This window comes from Triturus cristatus, chromosome 3_2 (genome assembly GCF_964204655.1).
Source record: "Triturus cristatus chromosome 3_2, aTriCri1.1, whole genome shotgun sequence".
In the NCBI taxonomy this organism is placed as follows: Eukaryota; Metazoa; Chordata; class Amphibia; order Caudata; family Salamandridae; genus Triturus; species Triturus cristatus.
In genome coordinates, this window is record NC_140584.1 from 329,680,941 (window position 1) to 329,708,644 (window position 27,704).

At 43.6% G+C, this 27,704-nt stretch overlaps 1 protein-coding gene across 2 annotated transcripts in view; it reads left to right on the forward strand.

The window, feature by feature from the left end:
• Positions 1-27,704, forward strand: part of LOC146857293 (uromodulin-like) — a 331,179-nt gene that overhangs the window by 22,514 nt on the left and 280,961 nt on the right. For both annotated transcript variants that reach the window (XM_085647791.1, XM_085647792.1), the window contains exon 2: positions 25,914-26,000. In XM_085647791.1, coding sequence (XP_085503917.1) covers positions 25,914-26,000 — 87 coding nt within the window. The remainder of the gene's footprint in view (positions 1-25,913; positions 26,001-27,704) is intronic.

Below are 27,704 nucleotides of genomic sequence, written 5' to 3' on the forward strand. Positions count from 1 at the left end.
AAACTAATGTGTCCCTTCATATGGATTAGTGTTATATTCATTTACATTGTGCACCCTATTTCTACTGCCTAGAACTGCAGTATGTGATGTCTCCTTCTGTCTCTAAATGTTTTCCTCAGTTTCCAAATGCATCTATAATTGCTGGATTACTGACTTTTTATATATTATCTGAAGCTATATTTGTTATCATTTATTTATTTTCTTCTTCTGTTTTTAAATGATCAAAATCCGCATTTACATACAAAGATCTCTTCAGTGATGGGAACTATGATAGGTCGATCCAGGGAGGAGCAATGCAAACAGTTCTTACAACCAATAAATTGTGCAGTTCTATCAAGGGCTCTCGCTACATCCTGCCTCACCATCCTTGCCTAAGCCTTTCTACTGCCCTCTAACCATCCCACCGGCCAGATGTTGTATTCTCTTTCTGCTTCAATATAGTTCATCATGTCTATTTAATATTTGCTTTCTCCCGAGAGAGTTCCATGTGCGAATTATAGTGAGGAAATATTGATTAAAATACTTTTACTTTTGTTGTGTCTGTAGGTAAGTAGTAGTAAGTAATCTTTATTATTGTTTAGACAAAAATTTCGATAGAACAATAAATACATACAAATGCAATGCTAAAATAAACCCAACCCTCCTCCCCCAGACCTGTGCACAATCTTTAACCCAGCCTACACACAAAATCCCACGATAACACTCTATTAGGCATCGAGTTCAAATCTCTCATAAAATCATATTTGCCCCTTCTTAGGCTCCACAACGTCCGACATAGCAGCTAACTTACTTTCTCAAATATCGGAGCTCTCAGCATTACTGACCCAGACTTATTTTTAAAACTTTTGGTAGCACACATGCAACATCTAAAAACTCCATATTCACAAGCAGTTCAATCATTTTATTATGACCATGTATACTATATCTAAAAAGAAAGCAGTTTTAAAATCTGACATCGTATTCTATAAAAGTACAAACAGTCTAATAAAAGGTTGACATAAAAAGTTTGAGACCGTAATCCACAGCTACAGTTAATATCAGAACATTAGAAAGAGGATTACATTTCTCATACTTCACACAACAAAAGTTCAAAGCTACCTAGAATTTTAATAACTGTATCCGTTACTGAGCATTAGGCAATGCGGATATATATGGGAATGAACTTTGGTTATCCCAAGACTCCAGCATGTAATTTGCTGAGGAAATATACGTAAAAAGGGAGTGCTTAGGAAGTCCAATTTGTTTTAAATCTAAATTTAAATTAACTCAATATAATGTCAGTCCAAATTCTTGACTAGTGGGGATTTGTGCTTCTTTTTAAAAAATGTTAAACATAAGGGCTGCAATCACTTCTTTTCTTTGAGCACAGTCAATGTTTAGAAGGTTTGGATGATTGAACATAGAGAAATAGCCCTGATGGTGGTAGGACTAATGTTACAGCAGAATAATATACTTGTTGCAAATATATTAAGGCTTACACTAATAGGGTATATTTGTAGAATACCAGTGTACAATAGTACTCGTTGCTGATAGAGTAAATCTATTATTATTAGAGAAAATTTGCAAAAATTCTGTGCCTTAGTTTAGCACAATACTCTATTGGAGTTATGTGTACTTTATGTTAAAATGAGATATTAAAATAGGAACTTATGCCAGAACATACATCTTCACTATCTCTTAGGTCCCACTGGGGATACATTCAGTCTACGCCAACAATTTTATTGGATATCTATCCAGAAAAGCATTACTAAAAGAGAGAAGAACAAATATTTTTCTAATGTGTGTAATAAGAATTTGTTTAGGTGACTTAGATAAACTTAGGGGAAGTTGTTAGTTGATAACTCCTTTTGGTTCTGAGATTGGACCTTAATGGTTTGACTACTTTTGTCTATTGTATAATGTTTGGATAGGTTGCTTTATATTAACTATCTAGAAAACAAATGTTACTTTGTTCATATTTTTCCCACGAGGAAGTATTAAAGATGGATGATAATATGTGCTTGAAATCATTTTCAATTGTCAATATATAATGATGCAAACGGTGTGTGGTATTTCAATGGATATGTTCCTAACAGCAAAGGATCGCCATTGGTGTTTTAATATGTTGTTATAACATATGTGCTAACTGATGGTTTATGTGGGTGGTGGGAGCAATTGCATGTTTTTTATTGTAAATTTCAATTTGCACATGCTGGCTTTTTATATGAATTTATATATAGTGTATATGTGTATAAATATATGTATTATTTGTTTACATCCCATATGAATTCCCTGTTAGGGACAAAATGCATTGGCTGGGCTTCTGTTGGATTCTGTAAAGAATAAGTTTGCTTTGAAATAGCATGCCTTGGCTCCTGCATTACATTGAAATCTATCAGAAGAATCTCGGTGTTGGTTTGACCTGAAAGAAGTTGCCAGATTGGAATAAGAATTTGGGCTGACATTGCATTGAGTTAATTTAAAGTTAGATCAAAATTATTTTGGGACTTCCTAAGCTCTCCCTTTTTATTAATATTTCTTTATTTGAATTTATGGTTTCTGAGCAGTAGAACCATTAGAAGGTTGAGTGTGATCGTTTTTATACTATGGAAATAATGCTTGTGCGGCTGGGTAGAGCCAATACTGCTCTTGATGAATGTATTTTTAATTTGCTGAGGGTTTACTTGATACATAACCTAGATATGTCATCCTAGATTCTCTCCTACAGGCCGCTTTCAACTCCTCTTTGTAAGGTGGGTGTCCTCCATGACTTTAAATTTCCCCACCTTTAGTGTCGCAAGATCTTTCCTAATCTATTCCTGACCTGCACCGCCCATCTTAGTTCACTCAATGCAATTTCACTAGCACAGAGGACTGAAACCTTTTGGAGCTCTAAGGACCAAAGTTTGCCCCAGAAGCGCAAGGATGCTTTTCAGGCGAAAACATTCCAAGCCTGAAAGTCCCCTTCCAGTCTTATCGGCGGGCACATTGTGCTTTTTGATAGTCCTAGCAATTTTTTCTGACAATTGCCCTGACACATCTGTGCTTAGGGTCACCAGTTCAGCCCCATATAAGCATTGTGCAGGCACCATTGTGTTATAAGCGGATAGAAGCGGGGTCCAGGATGGTCCTCCAAACGTGTTTTTAAACCTTACTAATCCTCCTATAGTAGAGGCTTCATGAGCCTCTACAATTCTTTTTATGTAAGGCCCAATTCAATTTTTTGGTGAAAATAATTCCTGGGTATTTATATGACGTTACCACCTCCGCCATCTTGTTGCCTAATAACCACTTATACGAGTTCAAGTTTTTCCCAAAGGTAATTATTTTTGTTTTCTCCAGATTAACCTTTAGTTCGTTGGCCACACAGTAGATATTACATCTTTCCAATTTTAGATGGCTAGGCCATCCGCATAGAGGAAGCATGATATGTGCCTACCTCCATTTGTCAGTAAAAAGGATTTGGTATTAGCAAGAGCTCTAGGAAGGTCTGCAAGGAATAATTAAAGCAACATAGGGACCAGAACACAACGCTGCCTTAGCCTGTTGCCTAAAAATATTCTTTTTGACAGTGCCCCACTTAGATCTAATTCAACTTTAGCCCAGTTCTGGGAATGCAATTCTTGAAGTATTGTAAGTAGACTACTGAGGATTTCCAGTTGGCATAGCTTTTCCCACAGAATACTACGATCCACAAGATCAAAAGCTGAGCTAAATATGACAAAGCAACAAAAAAGATTCTCTGTTGTTTCCATTGCCTTCTGCCCAGGAGTCTACAGGATAAAGCTATAGTCAACCATAGTGGGCCCTTTCTTAAAGCCTCCTTTCTCCATTGGTACAATATTGGTGCACTCAATCCAGTTCTTAAGGGACACTAAATTTACCATGGAGTACAATTGAGCTCCAACGTCAAGCAGGCTTATCAAGCGAAAGTTTTTGGGAACATCTGTCTTTATAGATTTAATTATTTCACCCTTCCAACTTGGCAGGAAAATACATGTCCTTGTCATAAATACAAAGTTTTTGGAAAAGAAACTTGCCCACCTCATGGGGTTTGATTTTATAACAATAGTGGGTAGGGTATCCAGCCCATCTGCCATGGTTAGGTTAAGGGAGGATATCAATGTTTCTAAGGATCTCTCAGAGAATATAAATCCAAGAACTCCTTACTCTGATTAGGCCATCTTCCTCTCTAAGCAGCTTCTCTGGCCTTATATATATATCGCTTAAATGTATAACCCAAGCATTTTCCAGGACTGTACACATTCAGGGTGGATTTGATTTGTTGAACCCTCTCTGAACTAACTTCCAAAGTGTAATCATATCCTGAGCCTGGAGGGTGCTGATCATAAGATCCCAATTTGCCTGGCAGTAATCATGTTTATTTGTTCTAATCAGAGTAGCATACTCCTTCTTTATAAGACTATATCTTCCCCTTTCATTGGAAGCCTCCGAGGAACATCTCACCAATCTTGATTTTCTCAGCCTTTCTTAAATGTAAGCACTCCTTATCAAACCAGGGCTGTTTAGATGACCAATGGCGCTTTTCCGTTTTTGCCTCTAAATTACGCTTTCTAACTATGGGTCGGTGCCAAGCATTTTACTACTTCTGCAGTAGTCTCAGAGTACCAGTCCAGAACCTTGAAGCCAGGTTCCCGGCAAAGCCCCATGTTCTTGGTCACCTGATATTGTGTTATCTGCAGAATATATCTATAATCTATCCTGGTTGTCAATCATTGAGGGAAGGATACTTCCATCAGGATCACCAAATCCTTTTGCTGTGGGACAGGAAAGAGAGCCATTTTTAAGCCCCAAAGATCGCTGCCTATGACTCATACCACCTCAACACTTTTAAATACCTGAAAGCGCCACGCTTGTGTAAACATATAGTCTAATTGGCAACTCTTTTTGCCATGCATAAATGTTTGGACTGCCGGCCTGTCCTCTCTGAACCGGCTGTTTAGGCAGACAAACCCTAACTCGGAGAGGTTATACTTTGATTGGGCACACTTTGGATATACTCTGTTGGGTATTCCATAACTTTCTAAAATATCTCTGTCACTGAACTCTACCTGGACTGGGGCCAAGCGATGATTAAAGTCCCCCTATAAGAGAATGGTGGCCCCCCGGAAATCGCTGTCAAGGATGTCATACCTTTCAGGAATACTAGCTCGCCTCTATGTTCAATTACCAAATCGGCAAATGCTGAGGAGGTAAAACTGGCTTTCATAACTTCCTTCCCTGTTATGGATTCCCTAAAAGATATCTGATGTATATCCCTTGTTGTGAGCACCTCCAGTACCTTACAGGATGAGAATACCTTCAATAAGTTGGGCCTGGCCAGTGGTTTCCATGTTCTAGCTTTTTTCGCCTTACATATTACATCCAGATACACCTGTTGTACTCTGGGGGCCCCTGTGGAAGGCTTGTGCCTGCTCTTGATCTAATTCACTGTCGGCCTGTCCATTCATTGTGATATCTTTGGGGTTCACGATCTTAAAACTCCATGCTGTGCCCAGGACTGCATTTTTCTGAGTCTCATGAGTCATTTTCCCTAATCCTCTTGGACTCTTAAGCCCCTTATTGTTGGGTACACCACTTACACATTTACCAATAGCCATGGGACCCTGGTTCGATGTGGCGGGGCCTCCTATACCTGATCCGTGGTTCCTTTCTTAATTTCCTTCTCCCCTTCACTTCTTCTACAATACTTTCCTTGCTTCCCTAAAACTTGAGGGAATTTATCTAAGAGTTTCACATTCCTGAGCTCCGGAAAGGAGTTTCTAAGGCCATTACCCCTACGTATGCCTTTTATAACATTAAAACCGCACAGGTGCTAGTTTCCACCCCACCCATGATACCACTTTCTCACCAACATTGGTCTGTTGGATACATACACAGTGGAACTTCCCCAATCCCCCCCCCCCCCCACACTCCAGGACCTACTCACTGGGCGCCGAGTTTTGGGAGGTTACCAGCCTTACAAGAGCAGGAATACAACAGGTAATAGACTTTAACTTGCAAAGGATCTCCTTGAGTATACAGGCCTCCACTCTCAAGGACTTGTTTGTAGCGAGGGGTGATTCCAATACGCCATGCATCTATATTTTTGTTGACAAAGCCAGAATCCCTTGGGCCCCCCCCAACCCCATGTAGAGATACACCTGTCAGATTAGTCTTAGCGGCTATCACTCGCCTGGGCAGTCCAGCTTCTGGCGATTCCCTACTCCTTTCATTTACCCCTGTCCCCCCACCTCTACTCCGGGCCCCTCTTTAGAGCCCGCAAAGCTTAAATCAAACAAGCAGGGAGAAGAAGATAAGTTTGGTGTATCAAATCAATATTTTTGACCATGTCGAGGACCTCCTTTTCCTAGTCTCCAAAATCTTCAGGGGATCTCCTAAGGGAGAGGTAACTTGGCCTACATTTGTGGAGTCCTATGCCACTCTAGTCTTGAAGTTCTTTCCCACAAAATCCTTAATAGCGACAGCTGGAGTCTTTGTTGAAGATTGTACAGTGCCAATTTCAAGAGATCATTCTACTTCAACGAGACTTGTATCATCCCCTTTTGAGGGTGAAACAATCTCCAAACCAAAAGAGTATCTAGTATCGGCTAAAGTCACCTTCGCACCTCTGTTTTCTTGCTCGTAAAAGTAGCCAGGGCCTTTGTGCCTCTTTTCTTTTGGGGAGGCATCCCTGTACAAACCTCACAGAAAGTCACAAAAAGTTTCTGTCATTTTGTAACAGAAACACAGTCTAGGAGCAAATAAGCAAATAAGTACTTCTTTAATATGCTCCACTTAACTCTACCTCCTATAGGCTGTGACTGGTCCAACCAGTATGGGCTATGGTGGCTGGAGCAGAAAACCAGAATTAACACTGATGACTATGGCCAAAATTTCATCCTCAGCTTCACATGGGGTTATGAACCCCTCACAAACTTTCCATTAGATTTTAGTCTGCAGCCTGCAGCCAATGGACACCATGAATCCACGGCCTCCGCACAGACATGTTCTCCTGCATCGACTATCCGAGGTGCCTGGTCCGTTCCAAATCCTGTCCCTTACTAATGGGGCACAAGTTCACATTTCACCCTGACAATGGGTAATAGCGGCGGCAACAGGCAGCAACTGGCAGTGGCAACAGGTAGCAACTGGCAACAAGCAATCGTGTAAGTGGGCGAGTACAAACAAACAAGCACTGGCCGCACAAGCGGACGGGCACAAGTCCGATTACAGAGCGTCAAGTAGAAGGCGTCAGTCGGAGCAGCATCAAAACACGGTGTTGTGTTTGGTTTGAAATAAGTGTGTTTAGGTAGTTTCTTTAATAGTTGTTAGTTTCCTTTTTTTCTTGGTTTCCCAATTTGTATTGTCTTTGTCTGAACAATAGGAAGAGAACCCTCCATAAATCCCTGTAAGTCAATTTGTTCAGCATGATTAGTTTTTTTGCTGCAGAGTGATTATCTTATCAATTCCACACCAACCCGGAGATATTACCAATTTACCACTTTTCTAGTATCTTTACAAACTGGAGACATGTAAGATCTTAAGGACCATCTTAAAAACCTAGTGATTATCCCTTTGACATTCGTCTTGCAGTACTTCTGTCTGGGGAGTTTATGTGGGTTGCTTGTGTGTCTCAGCAGCAGTTGTTCGTCCCCCGGACGTATCACAGGGATGTATGGAGGTTGCTGAGTGGGCTTTCTTAGTAGGTGTAACACTGGAAATCAGGCCACTTTCCTTAATATGCCTGTGACACTCCCGTTGGTTCTTTTTACTTTTTTTTTTTTAACTGTAATTAACCTTCCATTAGCAGCAAATGAACACTTCCTACATCTGATGTGTGGTGCTCTAACATGATTATAAGTCAGGTATGCATTTTGGCATTACACTTATGCAATATACTTCATGTTATTCTTTCAAGGGGTCATCCAAAGAAGAGAGAAAAAACTATTCTGTTAGCACAGTCCTGCATGCATAACAATCACCATCAAAACGCAATCCAGAATGTACTTTTGTTTGAAGATGTGTGCTCGCATTTTAAGGCATATTGTGATAGTGTGGCATCATTCACCAGATGGCCACGATCAAGAGAGGCGGATCAAGGGAACTATGTGTATGGAGCAATACCACATAAGTATCCAAAACATGTATCTCGTGAAAGGTCTGCTATATTCTGTTATCTGCCAGGGAGCACTCTGCTAAAACATTATTGTGCATGATGGTCATTCCTATACCTTTGGACAACTCTTACATGCAGTACTTGGCCACAATCTCAAACATATTTGGAATTCTTTGACAATGAAAATATTTCAGGTTCCGCAAGGGGGAAGCATATCTCGTGCTTTGTAATAATAATCCACATTTGTAAAGCGCAAACAGTCACCCATAAGGGTCTCTAGGCGCTGGGGGCCATCGGGAAGATTAAGCAAGCTATTGCCCAGAGTCACATGGTGCTGGTGCTGGGCTAATCTGCAACCGGCGCTGGGGATTGAACCGTGATCCCCAGATTCCGGAGTCAGATGCCCTGGCCGCGGCACCAGAACCTGGAAAAATGTGCATCAGATTCATTCTACTATCACATCAAGCTCTAAACATTAAGGCAACACTAAGGTGATAATAAAACAAAAAGCACTTGGACTGAATGGATCTAATCTTGTCTGCAGATGTGCTCCCTGTGAGAGAGCAAAATGCAGCCACTCAAAGTGAAGTTAACCAGAAGCTTAAGAAGGTTGACCCAATATCCCATGCTACATGCTTTACTGGGTGGAAGTAAAATATTAATGACACAACAACAGACCAGTCGATAAAGAGAGATTGCTGATAGCCCCCATATATAAGTATATTATACAAATTTTAGTATATTCAAAAGGTCTTGGCTAACATCAGACATAAAAAGAGTCACTGAAGGGATGTCAGCTGCAGAACTGCAGTGTCTCTCTCCAGCATCTCTGACAAAGCTTGGCTACACACAGTTGCAGCAGCTTTCCCTGAATTTAGACTGGAGGATCACAGTGAAGTTGTTTTATTTACCAAGAGTCGGTCATTGCCAGGAATGGCTTCTTTCGATGGTCTAATGAGGCTCAGATTAAACCAGACACCATGGCAGAGTTTAGGGCTGTCAGGAGACAAGTTCATGCTGTAGTCACTCAGATAGACTAGCAGTAAGTCTTCATCTATCTCAGGGAGCTTCCAGATTGCTGGAGAGTCCTGCATCCTGAAGCATATGTTGTAAACTGGACACAGACGTGTTCCCCTATTCTAAAGCTAAGCATGCATTGTCCAGTACTCCTAAAAAAAAATTTTTACTGTGCCATTTGCACTAGGCATCCTTTGGTCAGTGCAGGCTCATATCAGGAAAGCAGAACAGGGGGCTGCAGTGACACTGAATACTAAAAGAGAGGGACAGAGTTCTGCTCATTTAGTGTTCAGTATCGCAGCAGCTCCTAAAGCACCCCCTGGAGAGTAAGAACATTTTATAACTCCTCTGCAGGCTAGATAACGTATGACCATATTGTAATCTTGCGCTGCCGGGGGCCTGCGAGCAGTACTTGCCTAAGGCATTACACTATGCCTGATCATAACATGGCAAGGGGTGAGAATGTAGCCTTACAGCTTGAGCGGTCGACCTCGAAGCTGGGGATCCAGGTTCGAGTCTCGGCAATGACGCTCAACAACCTATGATTCTGGGCAAATCACTTAATCTCTCCATGCCTAACAAAAGAAACATGAATGTTTCCTTCTGTAACGAAACTGATGCTTGTGTAAAGCGCTCTGACACCTGATATCCTTGGGTCTAGTTTGCACTATATAAAACTCTAAAAAAAACAAGGCCATGCTCATGGTCTATTCCTTCTCAGAGGGGACCCAGGGTGCCAGTTCAAGCTGTACTATTTCTATTGGGACAGGATCAAGGCTGATTTGCATATGCCTGGTTCGTGTCTGAGATGGCATGATGGGCAAAAGTCGATGGACTGGGTTGAATCCAGAGTAAGTACCAGTGGCTGAGAATATTTCAAGATACTTATCCACCACTTTTATATTTTCCTTATTTGCATGAGGCCGTGGTCCCTGCATGAGGCCGTGGTGCCATGCAAATGAATGAATCTATTGCTTTTTTTCCTGTATTACAGACATGGGTGCAGAGGCAAAGAGGCTGTAAGGAAGAAAACACTGACTATGCACCACATAGAGGTGGTATGCAGTCAGTGTACCCACACCCCCCACCGCAAGGATGCTCCCTGAAAGGGAGAAAATGAAGTCCAAGAAACCCCACTGCCCCCGTTTGCAGCAGAATCTCTGCTTCTCTTTGAAATGCAGGCGGGAATGCCTGTGTTATGATCCTGTATTTACTGTGATACAGCACACTGTACCGCACTGCTCCTGGCATACACATTTAACGGTGCGACACGGTGTAGAGGGTGTTGATGCACTGTGTCTATATTGAGGCTTCAGGAAGCAGCCTCCATTGGTTTGCGAGGAGTATTATGGAAAAGAAAGGTCTCTGGGCCTGGATTCACCCACAGCCTCAGTCCACCCATGATGACGCTCAAACTTACAGCTCTTCCACCAGTTCTTGCTGCCCACCGTTAGGGCACTCTCTCTCTCCCCGCTGACATCTGTGCCTTGGTGCTCATAGGAGGGCCATTCGTCATAGCAAATCTGTAAAGAGAACCCAGGCAAAGTTTGCCTGTTTCTGCCTGTTCTGGAGAGAGAGATTGGATTCACCGGTAGTATGTCGTTCTGCGTGCTTTTTATGCTTAATTCTTCTTGTACAAAATTCCCATTGGTATTCTTTTCTCTATTTGCTGCTAGGTACTGGAATTAGCCCCCATCTTCAGTGTGCTTTTCCCATATTTTTTGCATTTTTATTTTTCATGTTTTTCTAAAAATAAAAGCATTACCTTGGAGCTTTCCATCAGTCTGAAATGTTGTACAATTTGGTGCTCAATCTTTGACCATATAACTGCCATTAGTTTGTACTGTTTATGTATTATTGCCGAGCACTTAGGCCCTAAGCACCTATTATAATTAATAACATACAACATGATATTTTTGTGCCCATGAGGGATTCCCTCAGAAATTCCAAGTTTCATATCCAATGGGAAAATAAAGCGTTACCAAAGGAATTAGTGTAGGGGTTCAACTAAATAAGGGCCACTCCAGGAAAGGGGCTACATAGGACTTCCAATACACTGGGTGTTAAATAAGTCCTTTATGATTCTGAGTGTTGAACGGGCCCTCCCTTGAGCTGAGTATTGGGCAGGACTCTCAATAAGATGACTTTTGGACAGGGCAGCCATTTTAAAAGGTTGTGCTTTGGATGGGCGCTTCAATGAGTTGAAACTAGTCTCTTCAACAAATTCAGTCTGGATCTCACTTCCGTAACATAACTCCCAAAGCGCCTGTCTCTGAACTTACCACCCCTCTGGTTGAGTTCTTTCCAATGCACCTGGCTCTCCCCTTCAGTTCCCAACCCACCTAGGTTCTTCTCAAAACTCTTGCCTCTTTATCCTTCTAATTCCTTCTTACCCCTCACTTCAGCAACCTTCAGGCTGCTCGCCTCCCGAGGATGCTACAGGTGTCGGTAACTTTAGAGAAGACGACTCCCTGGCCAGAGCGTTCAAAGCGTACTGCAAAACAACTGATAGAACCTGCTCTAGCTGCTGGGCCTCATTCATGGACTGCAGGGAGGATGAGACAGCAGGTCCACGCTGCGAGGGTGGGGGGAGGGCACCTTGGGAGAGTCTCTCAGACGTGGGTGTGCTGTCAAAGTCAAAGAATTTTGAATGGCTCTGCAGGGACTTCACCTTCAGTAAGTGTTAGTTTCCCTGAAGCAGAATCATTAGTGACGCAGTTAACTCTCTCAGGGCATAATCTTCACCTTTAGGGTTGGGCTCTGTTTGTTTCAGTGTACATTTACAAGACTCCGCTACAGAACCGTTTTCCACCAGTATTTCTTGTTTTAAGTGCTTTCTAAAATATTTTTTATATATGCTTATAAGCTCCTTACCTTCTTTGCCCACTCTCAAATAAAAATACCTGCTAGGAGAGGGATGGTTTCGTGCCTCAAGGCTACAGGGCCTCTCAGGGGTTATAATTCAATTACTTTCCGTTTTATGTGCCATATTAAGGACTATGGGGCAGATTTACAAGAAACTGGCGCATCTTGGCATTATGGCAGAGATGAGTCAGTTTACTTGCATCGGCGCAAAAAAACCCTTGCGCCACCATGGATGTGTCGCATTTACAACGCAGCGCACCATGGCGCATGTGTTGACAGGCACGCATCTGCTGGGGCAAAGGTCACTTATTGCTGGAGTCGTGTTGCATGAACGATGCAACTCCAGCAATGCTCAGGAAGGACTATACCTATTATGCTGCGTCACTCCTTATGCCTGCTTCATGCAGGCGTAGGGTTGTGACGTAGTGGTGTCGTGGAAGTGGCGCCGTGAAATTTTGTATATTTCACTGCGTCACTTTTATGAGGCTTTCCTGCATGGGAACGCCTACCCTGTATTCATTATACCTGACACAGGTATAATGTGGTGCAGGGTTTACAACGCATCTCCCTAGATGTGTCACATTGTAAATGTGTCGCAACATGGCGCATTGTTCACGCCACCACTGCGTCCCCAAAATCACGCAATAGCTGCGCAAAAGTGTCGCAAGGGGCTTGTAAATCTGCCTACATTGGTTCTGCTGACTTCCCCAACCAGTAGTGCCCACCTCCACCAAAGGCGGTGCTTGCTGCAGTGGCGGCTGGTGGAATTTGAAAGGGGTGAGGCAACTCTTGTATGCTTTTAACATATAGGAGCATTTCATTTTAGCACATCAGTTTATATCACTATGTTGAGATGCATTTATTAACAGTTTTAATAAATGGCTCTCAGTTCAGCAATATAAACTGATGTACTAAAGTGAAACACCTCTGCATGATAAAAGCACACAAAGGGAGCACTTTTAAACATTAATTCAGGATGTGTGCTCTGCTGTGTCAGCCTGCAGTGTGTTTTTATTGTAGCAAAAACACTAAAAACGAACCACAGGCTGGCAGGCATGTTGGAAGGCCTCCAACCTCTCATTGTCCCACTTACCTAGCAAATCCTGCTCTGAAACACGCATGGCGGCCCGCAAAAGGGTGCGCTGCTGCTGTTCAGTTCAGGAGAGGAGGCTTGAGGTGCCAAGTGTGCTCTTTCAGCCACTGATGCAATTATGTGCTATAAACATATACTCTACGCATGCTAAAGCATGCACAATGTATCTGTTTACAGCATGCTTGAAGCTCCAGTTCAGAGAGTCTCATGACTTTGTGACCAAAAGTCACATGCCCACAATCCTTCACAGGCTGCAAAAAAACCCTTTACCAACACAGCACAGGTGATGAGTTGGGAAAGGGTGTTGCTTTCAACCTGTGAAATTGACTGACAGGCAATCATGGGTATATAGGCTGATGTCCAAGACGTCCGGGACTGCTTGAAAATATGACCCTGCTGCGTGTCATGAATGGGAGGTCTCTTCAGGCCCCAGAAAACTGCAGGCCAGGGCTGGTGCTTAGTGATTTATTTATTTTTAAAAAAGAAAAATGCTATGGGTTTGTCCTTCTCAAAAGTGCTTGGCTGTCTGTCTGTCATTACAGCAAGTGCAAGAAGCAGCCAACCACAAAGGCAGCAGTCAGCATGTGCTTAAGACCCTTATTTAATGAAAAAAGAAAAAAAGGAATTATGTGGAGGGTAATTAATCTTGCCAATTAGCATCCAAACCATTTGAAAATTGAGGTGGTTGGCGCCCAGGTGCCCTCTAGTGGCACTGCTGTTGGCTTGCTGCCTATATGGATAATGTCCAAAGTTTGATTGCAGAGAGTAATGCAAGTGTGCTATCTTCGAGAGAGATTCGCACAACAGCCATGCAGACCATAACTTGCACAGCAAATCCATGGCTTTTGACCTCAAAATATTTATACCCAGAGGTGGTTTACTTATGAGGACATTTAGGACAGATCCTTTGAGTATCCACAAAGGTATAATGCATTGCCTCAGTCTTCAACCAATGCTAAAAGCACCTGTCTGGATTCCCTTCATACAGAGCCTGATTATAAAGCCAGGCTCTGAAACACAACACAGTCTGGGCTTGTCGGCTTACCTTTTCCCAGCCTTTAAATCTCATGGCACAGGGGCTATAGCACGAGACTGGTGCCAAGGGAATTTGGACTCACAGGGTGATGAGCACAGAAATTCTGCGTTATGTCATCATCCCCTGTTGTATTGTTACAATTAAAGCTACATTTTCAGCAGTCCGTCTTCAGTGTTTACTTGAAAACACTCTGTCCGCTCATTGACTTTTATCTTCTGTGTTCTGATGAAGCTCATGTGTGATTTATAAAACCTTCTAATACATTTATCTAATGCTATCTAAATGGATGTTCAGATCACTACAGGTCAGATCCAATATTTGTTACTTGGTTTCTGCTGTATTTATGTATAATTATTGCTTACTTAGAAAAGCTGCTGAAAAGCTTTACCGGTGGTAGAAATAAAATGTAACATCTCCCTTAAATCCATCTTTTCACTTTTCACTCACTGTGTAGCTAATATGCTATTTTCACTTTTCCTGTAAACCCTTTTTTGCAGTGCGAGTGTTTTATTGTGGTTCCTCTCTCAAAGGAACACAAAAAAGTGCCTAAAATGGGCCACTGGAGCTGAGAAGATATCGAAAGAAGTGCGATACCCCGGAGGGACCGGCTTGAACTGGCCCCAGTAACACTCCTCTCCGTGAGGTTCTTGACACCCCACGGAGTGTTAGGACCACAGGGTCAGCACAAGGAGATAAAGCAATTATAGACTCTGGAAGGGGGTGTTCATGAAGGCTATTAAGTCCTGGGGCCCACAATCTCCCTGGGAGCAACAGCAAACAAAATGATAGCTGCCGACTCTTTCCATATGTGTCCCCGGAGGTCTTCGTCTCCTTGGAGACCAATAGGGGAAGATCAGCCGACTGCTTCCCCCACTCCTCCCTGCATGGCCTTGTTCCCCCACTCCTCCCTGCATGGCCTTGTCTTAGGGGCAGGAGTTGCTGGCCCTAAGTCTCTTGGAAAAGTGCTTTATTCTGCTCCAGCTGCAGTCAGGACAAGCAAGAACAGGGAGGAATCCTACTCCAGCAAATTACAGAACAGCTGTGCTCAGCATGTGAGGAGCTGGCAGGGGTAGTGGGGCTCCCCAGGCGTCATTCAACGTAAAATAAATACTGTGGGTGCCCCTAATAGGGCCCAAGCGGGCTATACATTTTAAAAAGCAGTTTTCCCATGGTGGCAGTATCATAGGGCTGCTGCTGGGCTCTGACCAGCTGCTGTTCAGATACAAGTAACAATCAATTCTGTCGGGTCAAACAATTTCTTTGTAGTATTCAATATTCTATGAAAACAAAGTGGTTAAAAAGTGAACAACTTGAACACAAAAGAGAATAAACGAATTTGTCTCATTCATAAAGAGAAAAGTATTTTACTTCATATTTGCAAATTGTTTAAAAAAATGTCAAGAATTATCAAGACAGTAGAGCTCAAAAGGCGGTGCATGTGGGCATGATTATAGTGCCATGGTGAGTGAAGTGACAAAGGTGACTGGATTTGTGTATGATAGAACATGGTGAACCAATACTGTACAAGTGATAATACAAAGAAATATTTAAAAATAGGTCCAATTACACATCAAGTAATGGCGGTCACCCTAGCTTGGTCAATGAATTACATAAAATAGTGTGCTAGGGGACCTAATGCATGGACCAAAAACCGTTGACGTTTCAACCCTAACAATCTGCATTAATTAACAATGTCAACATGGGTTTTCTTCAGGACAAACAAACATGATGGACAGCCGGTACTCCTAAATTCCTTATGGTACATAAAACTCAACCCCAAAGCCTTGGGGAGAGTGAACCAGGGGTTGGGTCCAACTGGTGGTTGGGCTGGGTGACCTGCTAATGATAAAACGGCTGGAGATCTCCTTGATGCTCAATAGGACTCAGTTAAACAGCTAAACAGTTAAACAGCCGCTGTTCTTGAAGCTGAAAATGTGAATTCCTTTCCTAGCGGGGACGTATTAATCATGCCAAGCGCAATGCTTTGAAGAGTCAGGGCTGCATTGTAGCTTGCAGCTGCTGGCTACAGCAGAATTCCATGGAGTTCTGCCGTAGCCAGCAGCTGCAAGCTACAATGCAGCCCTGACTCTTCAAGACGGCTGTTTAACTGTTTACCAGCGACTTGGCTGAGACCTTTTGAGCATCAAGGTGATCTCCGGCCGTTTTATTAATTAGCAGGTCACCCAGTTGGACCCAACCCCTGGTTCACTCTCCCCAAGGCTTTGGGGTTGAGTTTTACGTACATTAAGGAATTCAGGAGTACTGGCTGTCCATCGTGTTTCTTTGTCCTGAAGAAGACCCATGTTGACATTGTTAATTAATGCAGATTGTTAGGGTTGAAACGCCAACGGTTTTTGGTCCATGCATTAGGTCCCCTAGCACACTTTTTTATGTAATTCATTGACCAAGCTAGGGTGACCGCCATTACTTGATGTGTAATTGGACCTATTTTTAAATATTTCTTTGTATTATCACTTGTACAGTATTGGTTCACCGTGTTGTATAACACACAAATCCTGTCACTTTTGTCACTTCACTCACCATGTCACTATATCATGCCCACATGAGCCGCCTTTTTAATTGATTTATTGGACAGCTCTCATGTCCTGATAATTCTTGACTTTATTCAAAAATTTGCAAATAAGAAGTAAAATACTTTTCTCTTTATGAATGAGACCAATTCGTTTATTCTCTTTTGTGTTCAAGTTGTTCGCTTTTTAACCACTTTGTTTTCATTGAATATTGAATACTACAAATAAAATGTTTGACCCAACAAAACCGATTGTTACTTGTATCATACACGCCCAGGTTCTGAGGGACCTTGGTTACCCCATTGCACTAGATACAGCTGCTGTTCAGAGCACCCTGTAAACCTTTTCAAAGGTGATTTAAAATTTGCGAATTTGGATAGTAGTATCCCGGAGATTGAAGAGGTACTACACATAAATGATTGTGGGAATTTCAGGAGGGTGGCAATCTCCACAAAAACCCCACAAAAGTGTTTTTTTCTCCTAATAATCCCATGTCACCTAAAGGATTTAATTGGTGACCCCAGGAGAGGGTTAAACCTTCCTTAAGCTTGGGCTTGACCTTAGATGCGCAAAGGTGTAGGATGTGTTAGGGGATCCTCAGTGTATGTGTCCATAATGTTGAACCTAGAAGAAAATGTACAGCTTGAGTCTCATTTAAATTGCAAAGCCTTATAGGTATTGATTGAATTTACAATGATGCTTTACATGTTTTAAGGAAGGTTGTGGAACATTTTTGTTAGACATGGCTTTTTCAACTGGTTTTCCCCCAGACCTTTTGCTTTTTGGTCTCCTGTTTTTGTTGGTTTTTGGACTCTGGGCATTTTACCACTTCTATTCAGTGCTAAAGTGCATATGCTCTCCATGTTTGTGGTCATGGATTGGTATTTTCATGTTTGGCTTATTTCATTTACCTTTAAGTCCCTAGTATAGTGCACTATGTGTGCTCAGGGCCTGTAAATCAAATGCTGCTGGTGGGCCTGCAGCACTGGTTGTGGCACTCACACAAGCAGCCCTGAAACGGGTTCTCAGACCTGCCACTGCAGTGTCCGCATTCAGTTGGTAACTGCCATGTCGACATGGCAAGTGCACCTACTTGCCAGGCTCTAACCTTCCCTTTTCTTACATGTAAGACACCCCTAAGGTAGGCCCAAGGTAGCCTCATGGGCAGAATGCAGTGTATCGGAAAAGTAGGACATGTACTGAGGTGTGTGACATGTCCTGATAGTGAAATACCGTGTATTTCATTTTTCATAATTGAAAGGCTATCTGTCTAATAGGATAGAATGGGGGTTTATTTATAACATCTTATAAATATAACTTCCCATTAGGACAGATTGAAAGGTGGAGTTTAGAATACCTGAACTCAGAATATAAAAAAGCATCTTTTGGTATAGATGATTTTTATATTATGTATTTTAAAATAACACTTTAATAAAGCTGGTATTTTCTTGCTTAGCCATCCTGTGTACCTCTGCTCGTTTGCAGATTGACTCTCTGGCTTTGGAGTGACAGGGGCGTGGGATGTGCATTCTCTGAGACAGCCACTGGGGTTGGTTAATGTCTGTCCTGCCCTTCCTGAATGAGTCAGGGCTGGGCTGAAAAGAGCTGGGCTGCATTCAGATTAGTGGGAGGATGTTTTCACTAGAACCTGAATAGGCCTGATCTGCATTTAGAGTGGTGGGAGGAGATTTCCCGTGCACCTGAATAGGCCCTGTCTGCCTTGGACAATGCTGTCTCCACCTCCTGCCGGGAAGTTGGACCAAAAAGTACAGAACTGGTTTGGGCTGAGCACAGACACTCTCTGCCCCCCCAAAAAATGGGAAACTGAGTATAAATATTGGGACTCAGACCCCAGAACTTGAGATTACTGCTGAACTAAGTAACCTGCCAGGAAGAAGGGCTGGAAAAGCTGTCAGGAGGAACTGCCATTTGCTGTATGCTCAACTGTGTTGGCCTGCTGCTTGCAGCTTCTGCCTTGGGCAAGGAAAGGACTGGACTGTACTTTCATCATCCTGCTGTTAGAGTTTTCTCCAAGGGCTTGAAGTAGAGTTTGCCTCCTGTTGGAAGTCTCAGGGAGATAAAAGACTTCACAGAACTCGCTGGAATCAAGGTATCAGGAATCTATCAGGAAATTAAGCTGGGGTGATGAACGTTGTAACGCGTTCTTCTCTCTGCCAAACTCGCAGAGGCAGCTGGAACAAAATGATCCCCGGAAACCATCCAATGAGTACTGAGTCAGAAAACACCGGTACTCTTTAGATGACCTCAATGGAAGGGGGTTTGGGAACACACAATAAACTAAAATAAAGAATTAAGATAACAAGATAAAATAAAGAAGGTAACAACTGGTGCGCGTTCGTGCTGGTGGAGAATGCAAACGCTGGGTCACTGAATCCTCTTTGTAAGATGCAGTCCTTAAGAGGAAAATGGAGACCAGCTCCTAGTTACACAAATGCACCAGAAAAACTGCTGACTTTACTTGTGGCAAACATCAAGGCATACCTGATCCTCAAATATCTGGAGGAACTGTTTGTCAGACACAGACTCCAGAAAAATTATACACAGAAATTAAACAAATAATTCTCTTCTAAACCTATGAATTTTGGATAATACAAAGAGCGGATACCAAAAAGGTTTGGTAGCGTTACCAAATCCTTTAGCCAAACAGGGACTGATACATTTGCATCAAGGAAACATAAAACTCAAATAAACAATGACTGTTTTCTAGAAACATCACCGGTTTTTGGCAAGCCCCTGAATATTCATCCCATACACAGGCGAAGTCTTGTGCTTCAAATGCTACAATAATAATAAAAGAAAAAGTGAAAAGTCACAATGTAATAAACCGGGAAGCCTTCCGGTGACGCTGACCGTAATCACTGCACAAGTGAGAAAGGCAGGAATAGTATGGCCATAAATACAAGAATCAAAGGGGAATTGTAGTATATATCACATAGCTTCCGACGGCTGTCTCGCTCTCGTCCTGAAACACCGCACCGGAACACCAACGGGAGGAAAGAAGAGCCGCAGGACCGCTCCGGGGCTGTGTTGCAATGAGGAGCAGTTGGGGCATTGCTAGGGGGGTTTAAATACCCATAGCGTGAGCCCCAGCTGCAGAACTGTTTCGACGTGACAGAGACGTGCCGGTCCAGCCACTAAGGGCCTGCTATTTCTGCCAATCGTGCAACCCCAGCCACACAGGGCCGGCAAGGATCGTCTGCAGCTGCAGCAGGCTGAAAGGAATGATCAATCAAGGAAGATAACAACGGGCAATATTAAAGAGACATTTTCAGAGCCCCCCCACATTTAGGAACAAATATACACGGACACATGGGGATGTGTGAACTACACCTAAATGGAAAAATGAGTCCTGATAGCTGGAGCCCAAGCTGTCCTAAGGGGCAAACGGTAAGACAGCTGCTGCGGGTCCCCTCGTCTGACGATTCCCACCCTGCTGGAGGAAGATGTTTACGTGCAGCCCAGGGAATCCTGACACAAGGAACCTGCCAAGAAGAAGAGCTGGAAGAGCTGACAGGAGGAGTACTGTCCCTTTGCTGTGTTGTTGCAGTGTTTGGTTGGTCTGCAGTTGCTGCTTCTTCCTTGGGCAGTGAAAGGGCTGGACTGAACTTTCTTTACTTGTGCTGAGTCGCTCCAAGAGCTTGAAGTAGGGCTTGCCTCCTGTTCTGAAGTCTCAGGGGCCGCAAAGACTTCACCAACCTCTGAGTACCGCTTCTGGAACCGTTGTTTCAGTTGCCACAGAGAAGGGAAAGGTAACCGACTCCATCACCAACTCCATCGGTGGCTCCACGTCCCGAAGGCACCACAGAGGGCACTGCCGCATCTTGCACCGCAACTCTGGTCTCACCGACGACGACGACCGCCACCGCCACCACCGAGCCTCTGCTTTCACTGTGACCTGTTGGCACCGCACTCCACACCGCCTTGCTTCACAACGCCGCCCTGGTCTCACTGATGCCATCGCTGCTTACTGACTTTGACACCCATGACCACATCGTCGCTGGGGGCACCGCTCGTAAGTTTCACGGTGCATCACCTCATCCCACACCGCAGTCTGGGTCGACCGACTCCAGGTCCTGCTAACCGGCCCTGTTGCTTGCACCATGACCTGCCAGCACCGCACCGAGCACCACCTCACTCTGCATCGTAGCCCTGTTCTCACCGATGCCGCTGGCCAACCGTCACCAAGGTGCTGCCTGCACCGCACCTTGAGGGCACCATATGCTGCACCACTTCACTTAACATTGCCACGACCGGCTTGCACGAACGTGTTAGCCGCAACACAAAAGCTACTGTTTACAAGTCTGCTGACACCCTCCCCCCCCACCCCCCCCCCGACCGACGTGATCAGAAAGAACTGTTGGATTCTGTTGTTTTCAGTATCGCGGTAGCCTCAGACGGAGCTAACGACTCGTAAGAGCTGTGTTTTTGAGATATTTCTGCAATTTTAAAGGATATCTTGCAAAGTATATATTTGTAAGTACTGTGTGTTGGATTCTTATCGTTTTGCTCTTGTTTTGTATATATACAAATATTAGATATTTTTCTAAACTGTTGTGGTGTCCTTTTGTAGTGTTTTCACTGTATTACTGTTGGTTATGTGCAAATGCTTTACACACTGCCTCTAAGATAAGATTGCCTGCTCGTGCCAAACTACAAAGGGGATGAGCAGGGGCTATTTTAGGACTGTTACTCCGTTACCCTGACTAGGAAGAAGGATCCTGACTTGGACAAAGGTACCTACCTCTGCCAACTAGAGATCTCAATTTCTAACAATTTTATTAATTATCACCAAGGCAGAAGTTAGTTTGTACATGTTCTAACGAATATCATTATAAGGTGAATCATTCCTAGGAGCTTTAATGTTGTTAGATTGGTCTGTTGTGATATGTTTCTGCTTTTATGAATGTGGTGACACCCTGACAAATTCAGTAGGTCTGCTTTTTGATAACTATATCCACTTATGCGGGGCCCGATTCACAGAACTAACTTAAGACAAAATCCTAAACTTACTACCATTTTGGTATTCACAGAAGGCACTTACTCATTTTGGTATTCACAGAAGGCACTTACTCATTTCGGTATTCACAGAAGTTAGGAGTCCTAACTTTAGGACTCCTAAATGCCTTCTGTGAATACCGAAAGTCTTAAAATTAGGATTTTTCTCAGTTTAGTAGTAGTATAGTTAGGACTCCTAACTTTAGGACTCCTAAATGCCTTCTGTGAATACCGAAAGTCTTAAAATTAGGATTTTTCTCAATTTAGTAGTCCTAAGTTTAGGACTCCTAAGTTTAGGACTCCTAAATGCCTTCTGTGAATACCGAAAGTCTTAAAATTAGGATTTTTCTCAGTTTAGTAGTAGTATAGTTAGGACTCCTAACTTCAGGACTCCTAAATGCCTTCTGTGAATACCGAAAGTCTTAAAATTAGGATTTTTCTCAATTTAGTAGTCCTAAGTTTAGGACTCCTAACTTTAGGACTCCTAAATGCCTTCTGTGAATACCGAAAGCCTTAAAATTAGTTTTTTTCTCAGTTTAGTAGTTGTAAAGTTAGGAGTCCTAACCTTAGGACTCCTAAACTGAGAAAAATCCTAATTTTAAGACTTTCGGTATTCACAGAAGACATTTAGAAGTCCTAAAGTTAGGACTCCTAACTTCTATGAATACCGAAGTGAGTAAGTGCCTTCTGTGAATACCAAAATGGTAGTAAGTTTAGGATTTTGTCTTAAGTTAGTTCTGTGAATCGGGCCCATTGTATCTAGTATATGTGGGGAGGTATCATTGACTTAGGGTTAAGGGCTCACTAGCAGTATGAACTGTTAGCAAGGTGTCATTATAGATATTCCACGTGCCTACTGGTACATATCTGTAAATTAATTTGTGATATTAAATAGTGCTTTCACGTGATGAGACATTGCAAAAAATCAATAAAATATGTTTGAAAAAAAAGTAGTGCAGTCTGAAAGTCCTTGCAAGGGTGCTTTAAAATGTTTATACAATCTTTTATGTGGTGCCCCAGAGAGAGCAGGTGCGCCACAACTGTGTTCCTGAATGTTTGGGGGGCCGCCAGGACGGTGACAGTCCCCACAGGAGCCTTGTTTTGTGCTAAAGTCGCCATAAGTCTCCTAGAGGGAAATACAGTGACCCCAGGGGGAGTTTCCAGACAGTTTCAAACACTTCTAGAGCTTGGGGGTTTGTTTAGAGGCCCTTTTGGTGGGCCCTAAAGCTGTGCTTGCAGCATATTAAAGGCAGAGAATAGAATGAAATTAGCTGAAGACTTGTAGCAAGTGTGGTTGGGCATGTTGAAAGGTATATGGAGTATCCTTAACAAACTGAAGTTTAGGGTGCAAGTAGTACTCCTCGTTACACAAGGTAAAGACATAGTGAACCAGATGAGGATTGAAGAGGCACGTTTCAAAGTAGACTGTGTTTTAAAACCATAGCCTGCTTGTGAGGAATTAGGCTGGTGGTTAAAAGGGTTGTGGGGGGAGCCCCAATCAGCCAACAAGCACATTCCATGTTAGGTTGAACCACAGCAGTCAAAACATTAACCTGTGCTTAACTCTCTGATATCATGGCACAAATGCAGTCAGTCTTAACTTAGAGGAAATGTGTAAAGTTTTTTATACAGCACTCAAACAATAGTAAAGGGTAAACACTACCCAAGAAAAAACCCAAACCAAAGTGCCACTTTCGGTTATCTGATTGCACCAGACTGTGGGAAAGTCACGAGTTCAGGCCAACCATGATGGAACGCGGGCAAGATACAGGCATAGGTTAGTCCAGCTGAAGAGTTTTCTTCCCAGTTCCAGTGGGAAGAGTTTCCTTTACGTTGGATGAGGCCACCGGGAGCAGGTTAAGCATCACGGACAGTCCTCGCTGTATAATGAAAATCTAGTTGGATGTCGTGGACTGTCACTTCCTGTAGCACAAAAGGCAACTCCCTGGGTGCTGGTCTTCCCTGGCAGTCGGTCGTCGTGGGCAGCAGAGTCTTGGTGAGAAATGGCCCGTTTGCTATCACAAAGAGCCCCGACTTCAGGATTTTCATCTTTTCTTTCATGAGCAACTCTCTCTGATTCCACTGGGGCACCACTTAAAGATCCGGCCTCACTCCAGCAGAGGCCAGCAGCAGGGCTCAGGCAGAACTAGGAAAGTCTAGTTTGTGCTGGTCAGCTGATCGGTTGCAGGGAGGCCTCTGGAAGTTTGTTGTATCCCTGTAGCTCACACAGGAGGTTAGCCAGCTAGCCGCTGGAGTCACTCTGGTAACCCTGTGTTCAAGGAAGAAGGTCTAGTCTTCCTTCCTCAAACTGCATGCCAGCAGTGCAGTCCTAACAGCAGGGTAACAGAGCAAATCTTCTGAATCTTCCACAGGGCAGGAGTAATCTGATGTGGGGTCTGATTGTGCCACATTTTATTGCCAGGACTAGTATGTGGGTGGGGGATGCACCTTTTTCTGTCCTTCCTCCTTCCGGAGTTTGGCTCCAAACCGTTTGGGGTGACAAAAGACAAGGGCAAGACTGGTGTCATGTTCCTTTGTGTATGCTTTAGGTACAGTCCTTTGAAGTGGGCTGGGTACAGCCCCTCCTCATCCATCCTGGCCGGATGGCCCATCCTGTCCACACTTAAGTCCTCTTACTGTCATTATCTTGAAATAATACACAAAACCTTAGCAGCAGAGCCAATGGACACTGACAAAAGGTGACCCTGGACACTGACAAAAGGCACAGCTGGCTAAGACAGGCAGTTTGCTAAAGCCAACAAAAACAAATTCAGCAAACAGGTGTGAAGGCAAAACATTTGGGGGAATACCACGTAAAGGATGTCAGGTTTAATACCGTCAACGGAGCGAGTTGTTCACAAGGCAAATTAGGCTGGCAGACGTCACTCAAGGTGGCAGAGGTATTTCCCTTTGCTATAGCAACAGAGTAAACCCAGTCCACCAACTTTAGGTAGGTCAAGGGAAAAATTGGCATCCATAATAGTTTTCTTGGATAAGATCAGGTATTTTCTCTTTGACTTCTACATCCTTGAATTGTAGTTAATAGTGGTAATTTATGCTCATTCCACAGAAGTTTGTGTCATTGAATATTTAAAGATTGTCACAACCCTGTTGAGGTTGAGTCCCTTTTAGTTAGGCTTTCCAGCGGTTCCTTATGGAAGGTTATCCAGTCAAACATTTAATTGAGGAAGCCTAAGGTGCAATCAATGATGGAAAGCCCAGTTTTGATCTTAATGGACGGTGGTGTAAGGAGCTTTTTAGATTAAATATGCTTCAAACACTTTTCAAAAACAGTTTCCCTATAGTGTTTGGAATTTCCAGGTCCATCCCGGAGGTGACGTCTTCATTATTTACCTGTAACCGTGAATGCTATTTTGGTTGTAAGGAGCTGCATCTCGTCAATCGGATAATCAGTTCAGAATAGTGGCTGGTGTTTAGTTATATACATCTCGGAAAGATTTCCTAGTTCTGAGGTATGTTTGTGTAATTCTCCCATATCGTCTACATCTGTTGAGGTATGTTAGTAGTATTGATTGATTGATGAGTGCTTCTGCTGTCTTGTTAGGGTGGTGCTGCCTCCACCCATAGCAGCAATCACCGGATAAGATGGAGGAATGTCATCATTGTCGTTACTCATATTAAAGTCTTTCTGAGTCAAAAAAATAATGCATGCCTCTGTGACACTTTAATCATCTCTACTCTTTCATAATTACCCATGGCTGTGGGCAATTCACTAAATAAGACTGACTCAACAACACTAACATGTTTGGAAGTCCCCTTGCCTTTTTGTTATTATCTGCTTCCTTGTCAGTGTCAACTGAGTGTTTCCAACCATTACCGGGCACTCCAGAGTTTAAAGGTCACCATGCACTCCAACTCCAGTTGCTACAATGGCAAGGGAAAAGGTCACCAGGAGTGCCAGCTGAGCTGAGCCGGGTCAAGGTGAGAAAAGTTGGACTCAGTTGGGTTAATGCTGATGATCACAAGAGCTCTCAGCCACTCCTGTGGTCCTGCAAGAATAAGGCAAAGTTTGATGAGTTGGGGGGAGAGCAGGTGGTCACTATTACTGCATCTGTAAATTACTCATCGACGTAGATCTGACTCTATAGTGATGGCCTGTGTGGAAGATTGTATTATCAGCACATACGTAACCATTTATGTCAAGAGCATGTCTGTGAAATTCTTGTTGGCAAAAGCATAAAAACATATTTATTTATTTCAGTTCTTCACTTTAAACATCTCTTTCTGCCCTCACAGAGCAGGCTTGTGCTCCTGAGTGTGCCACCGATGAGATCTGCCACAATGTCACCTGCCAGTGCAACTCCACCATGTACGAAAACTCAAGTAAGTGCTTGTGTGTGTTTGTGCACGTGTGTGTGTCTTTGGGTATGCGCGCACACAAATAAATGAGGCAGGAAGGTCTTTGCACCCAAATTCATTTGCTTGTAGTACACACTGCCTGGTCAGGAGAGCATGGCGGTGTTTGAAGCAGTAGGGAGTGGAGTGCTGCTGACTGCCCAGCCATTCAACATTGGAATCTGTGCAACCCCAAGAAAGATATTAGACTCAGTGGTGCTGTAAACAATTTTTAGAGTTGGTGTGTTGCATCAATGTCATGTCACTGAGCTCATACGGATTGAATAAAAATCCAAATGTCTCGCAAAGAATAAGCATTGTAAATGAGCCACACCCGTTTAGCAGGAGAGTTGTAAGAGTGTGGTATATAGCGGGTGGTCAATTTTGGAGCATTCTGTTGCAAATATATTACTAAAGCATCATGTTGTAGTGCACTGTCATATAGAGAGAGCACATTTCTATTGGCATGGCCCATAAAATTCACACTGACATACAGTTTTTTCTGATAAAACTATATAGCTCACAAACAATGTGTGGAAATTGGGTTAGGGTAAATATTTATGATTTCCACCTCGCCAAGTAAAGTGTCTAGATTTGCTTGGATCCTATTAAAATCTTGCTTGATTTGTGCTTTCCTAACTGCTGGTTCTATGTTGAAACTTTTCATTTACTTATATTACAATGTTGTTGTGTGCTAGGAAAAAATGACATCCTACAGCCTTTTCCTTCACACTCTGGGGCTGATTATGAGTCTGGCAGTCCGAGGACCGCTAGACTCGTGGTCATGGTGGTAGAAACACCCTGACCCCCTGGGCCTGCTTAGGGAGTCCCACAAGCACCCAGGGCCAAAAAAAGCATAAAAAATAAAAAGGCTCCCACGCTTCGTTATTATTTAGCCCCGGGTGGGCCAAGTCCCCGGGGGCATGCTCAAAAAGAATTGCGGGGGTCCAAGTGGACCCCGCAGCCCAGGGACTGCCAGCCCCCGGGGCTTTTTTAATGTATGGGGGGCCTCATAGGCCCCCCCAAGACCCGGGGACCGCCACTCCCGGGGCTTTCAGTAATTATTTGCGAGGGGGGGTACACTGCCCCCCCTGCAGCCCCGGGGACCGCCACCCCGGGGCTTCTTTTTTAAAAGAAAAATAATGGAGGTACCTGGTGGGCTAGTTGTATCCCAGGGACCCTCAGGATTCAAGGGGACTTTATCCCCCAACTTAAAATGCACCACGGGGCGCATTTGCACAGTGGTGAAGGGAGAGGGCGGGTCCTAAGGTGACATATGTGCTAACACGCCCTGTGGCGCATTTTAAGTTGGGGAATTAATTCCCCTTCAATCCTGAGGGCCCCGGGGGCAAACTAGCCCACCAGGTATCTCTAGTAAGCGCCACAGGCCTGCTTTGCAGAGAGGTGGCCCAGGCCATGGCCCTTTTCACACCTCTCTGCAATGCAGCTCTGTGGCACTTACTGGAGGTACCACGTGGGCTAGTTGGACCCCAGGGACCCTCAGGATTCAGGGGGACTTTATCCCCCAACTTAAAACTCGCCACGGGGCGCATTTCCACAGTGGTGAAGGGAGGGGGCAGGTCCTGAGGTGACATGTGTTCAAACACGCCCTGTGGCGCATTTTAAGTTGGGGAATTAATTCCCCTTCAATCCTGAGGGCCCCGGGGGCAAACTAGCCCAACAGGTATCTCT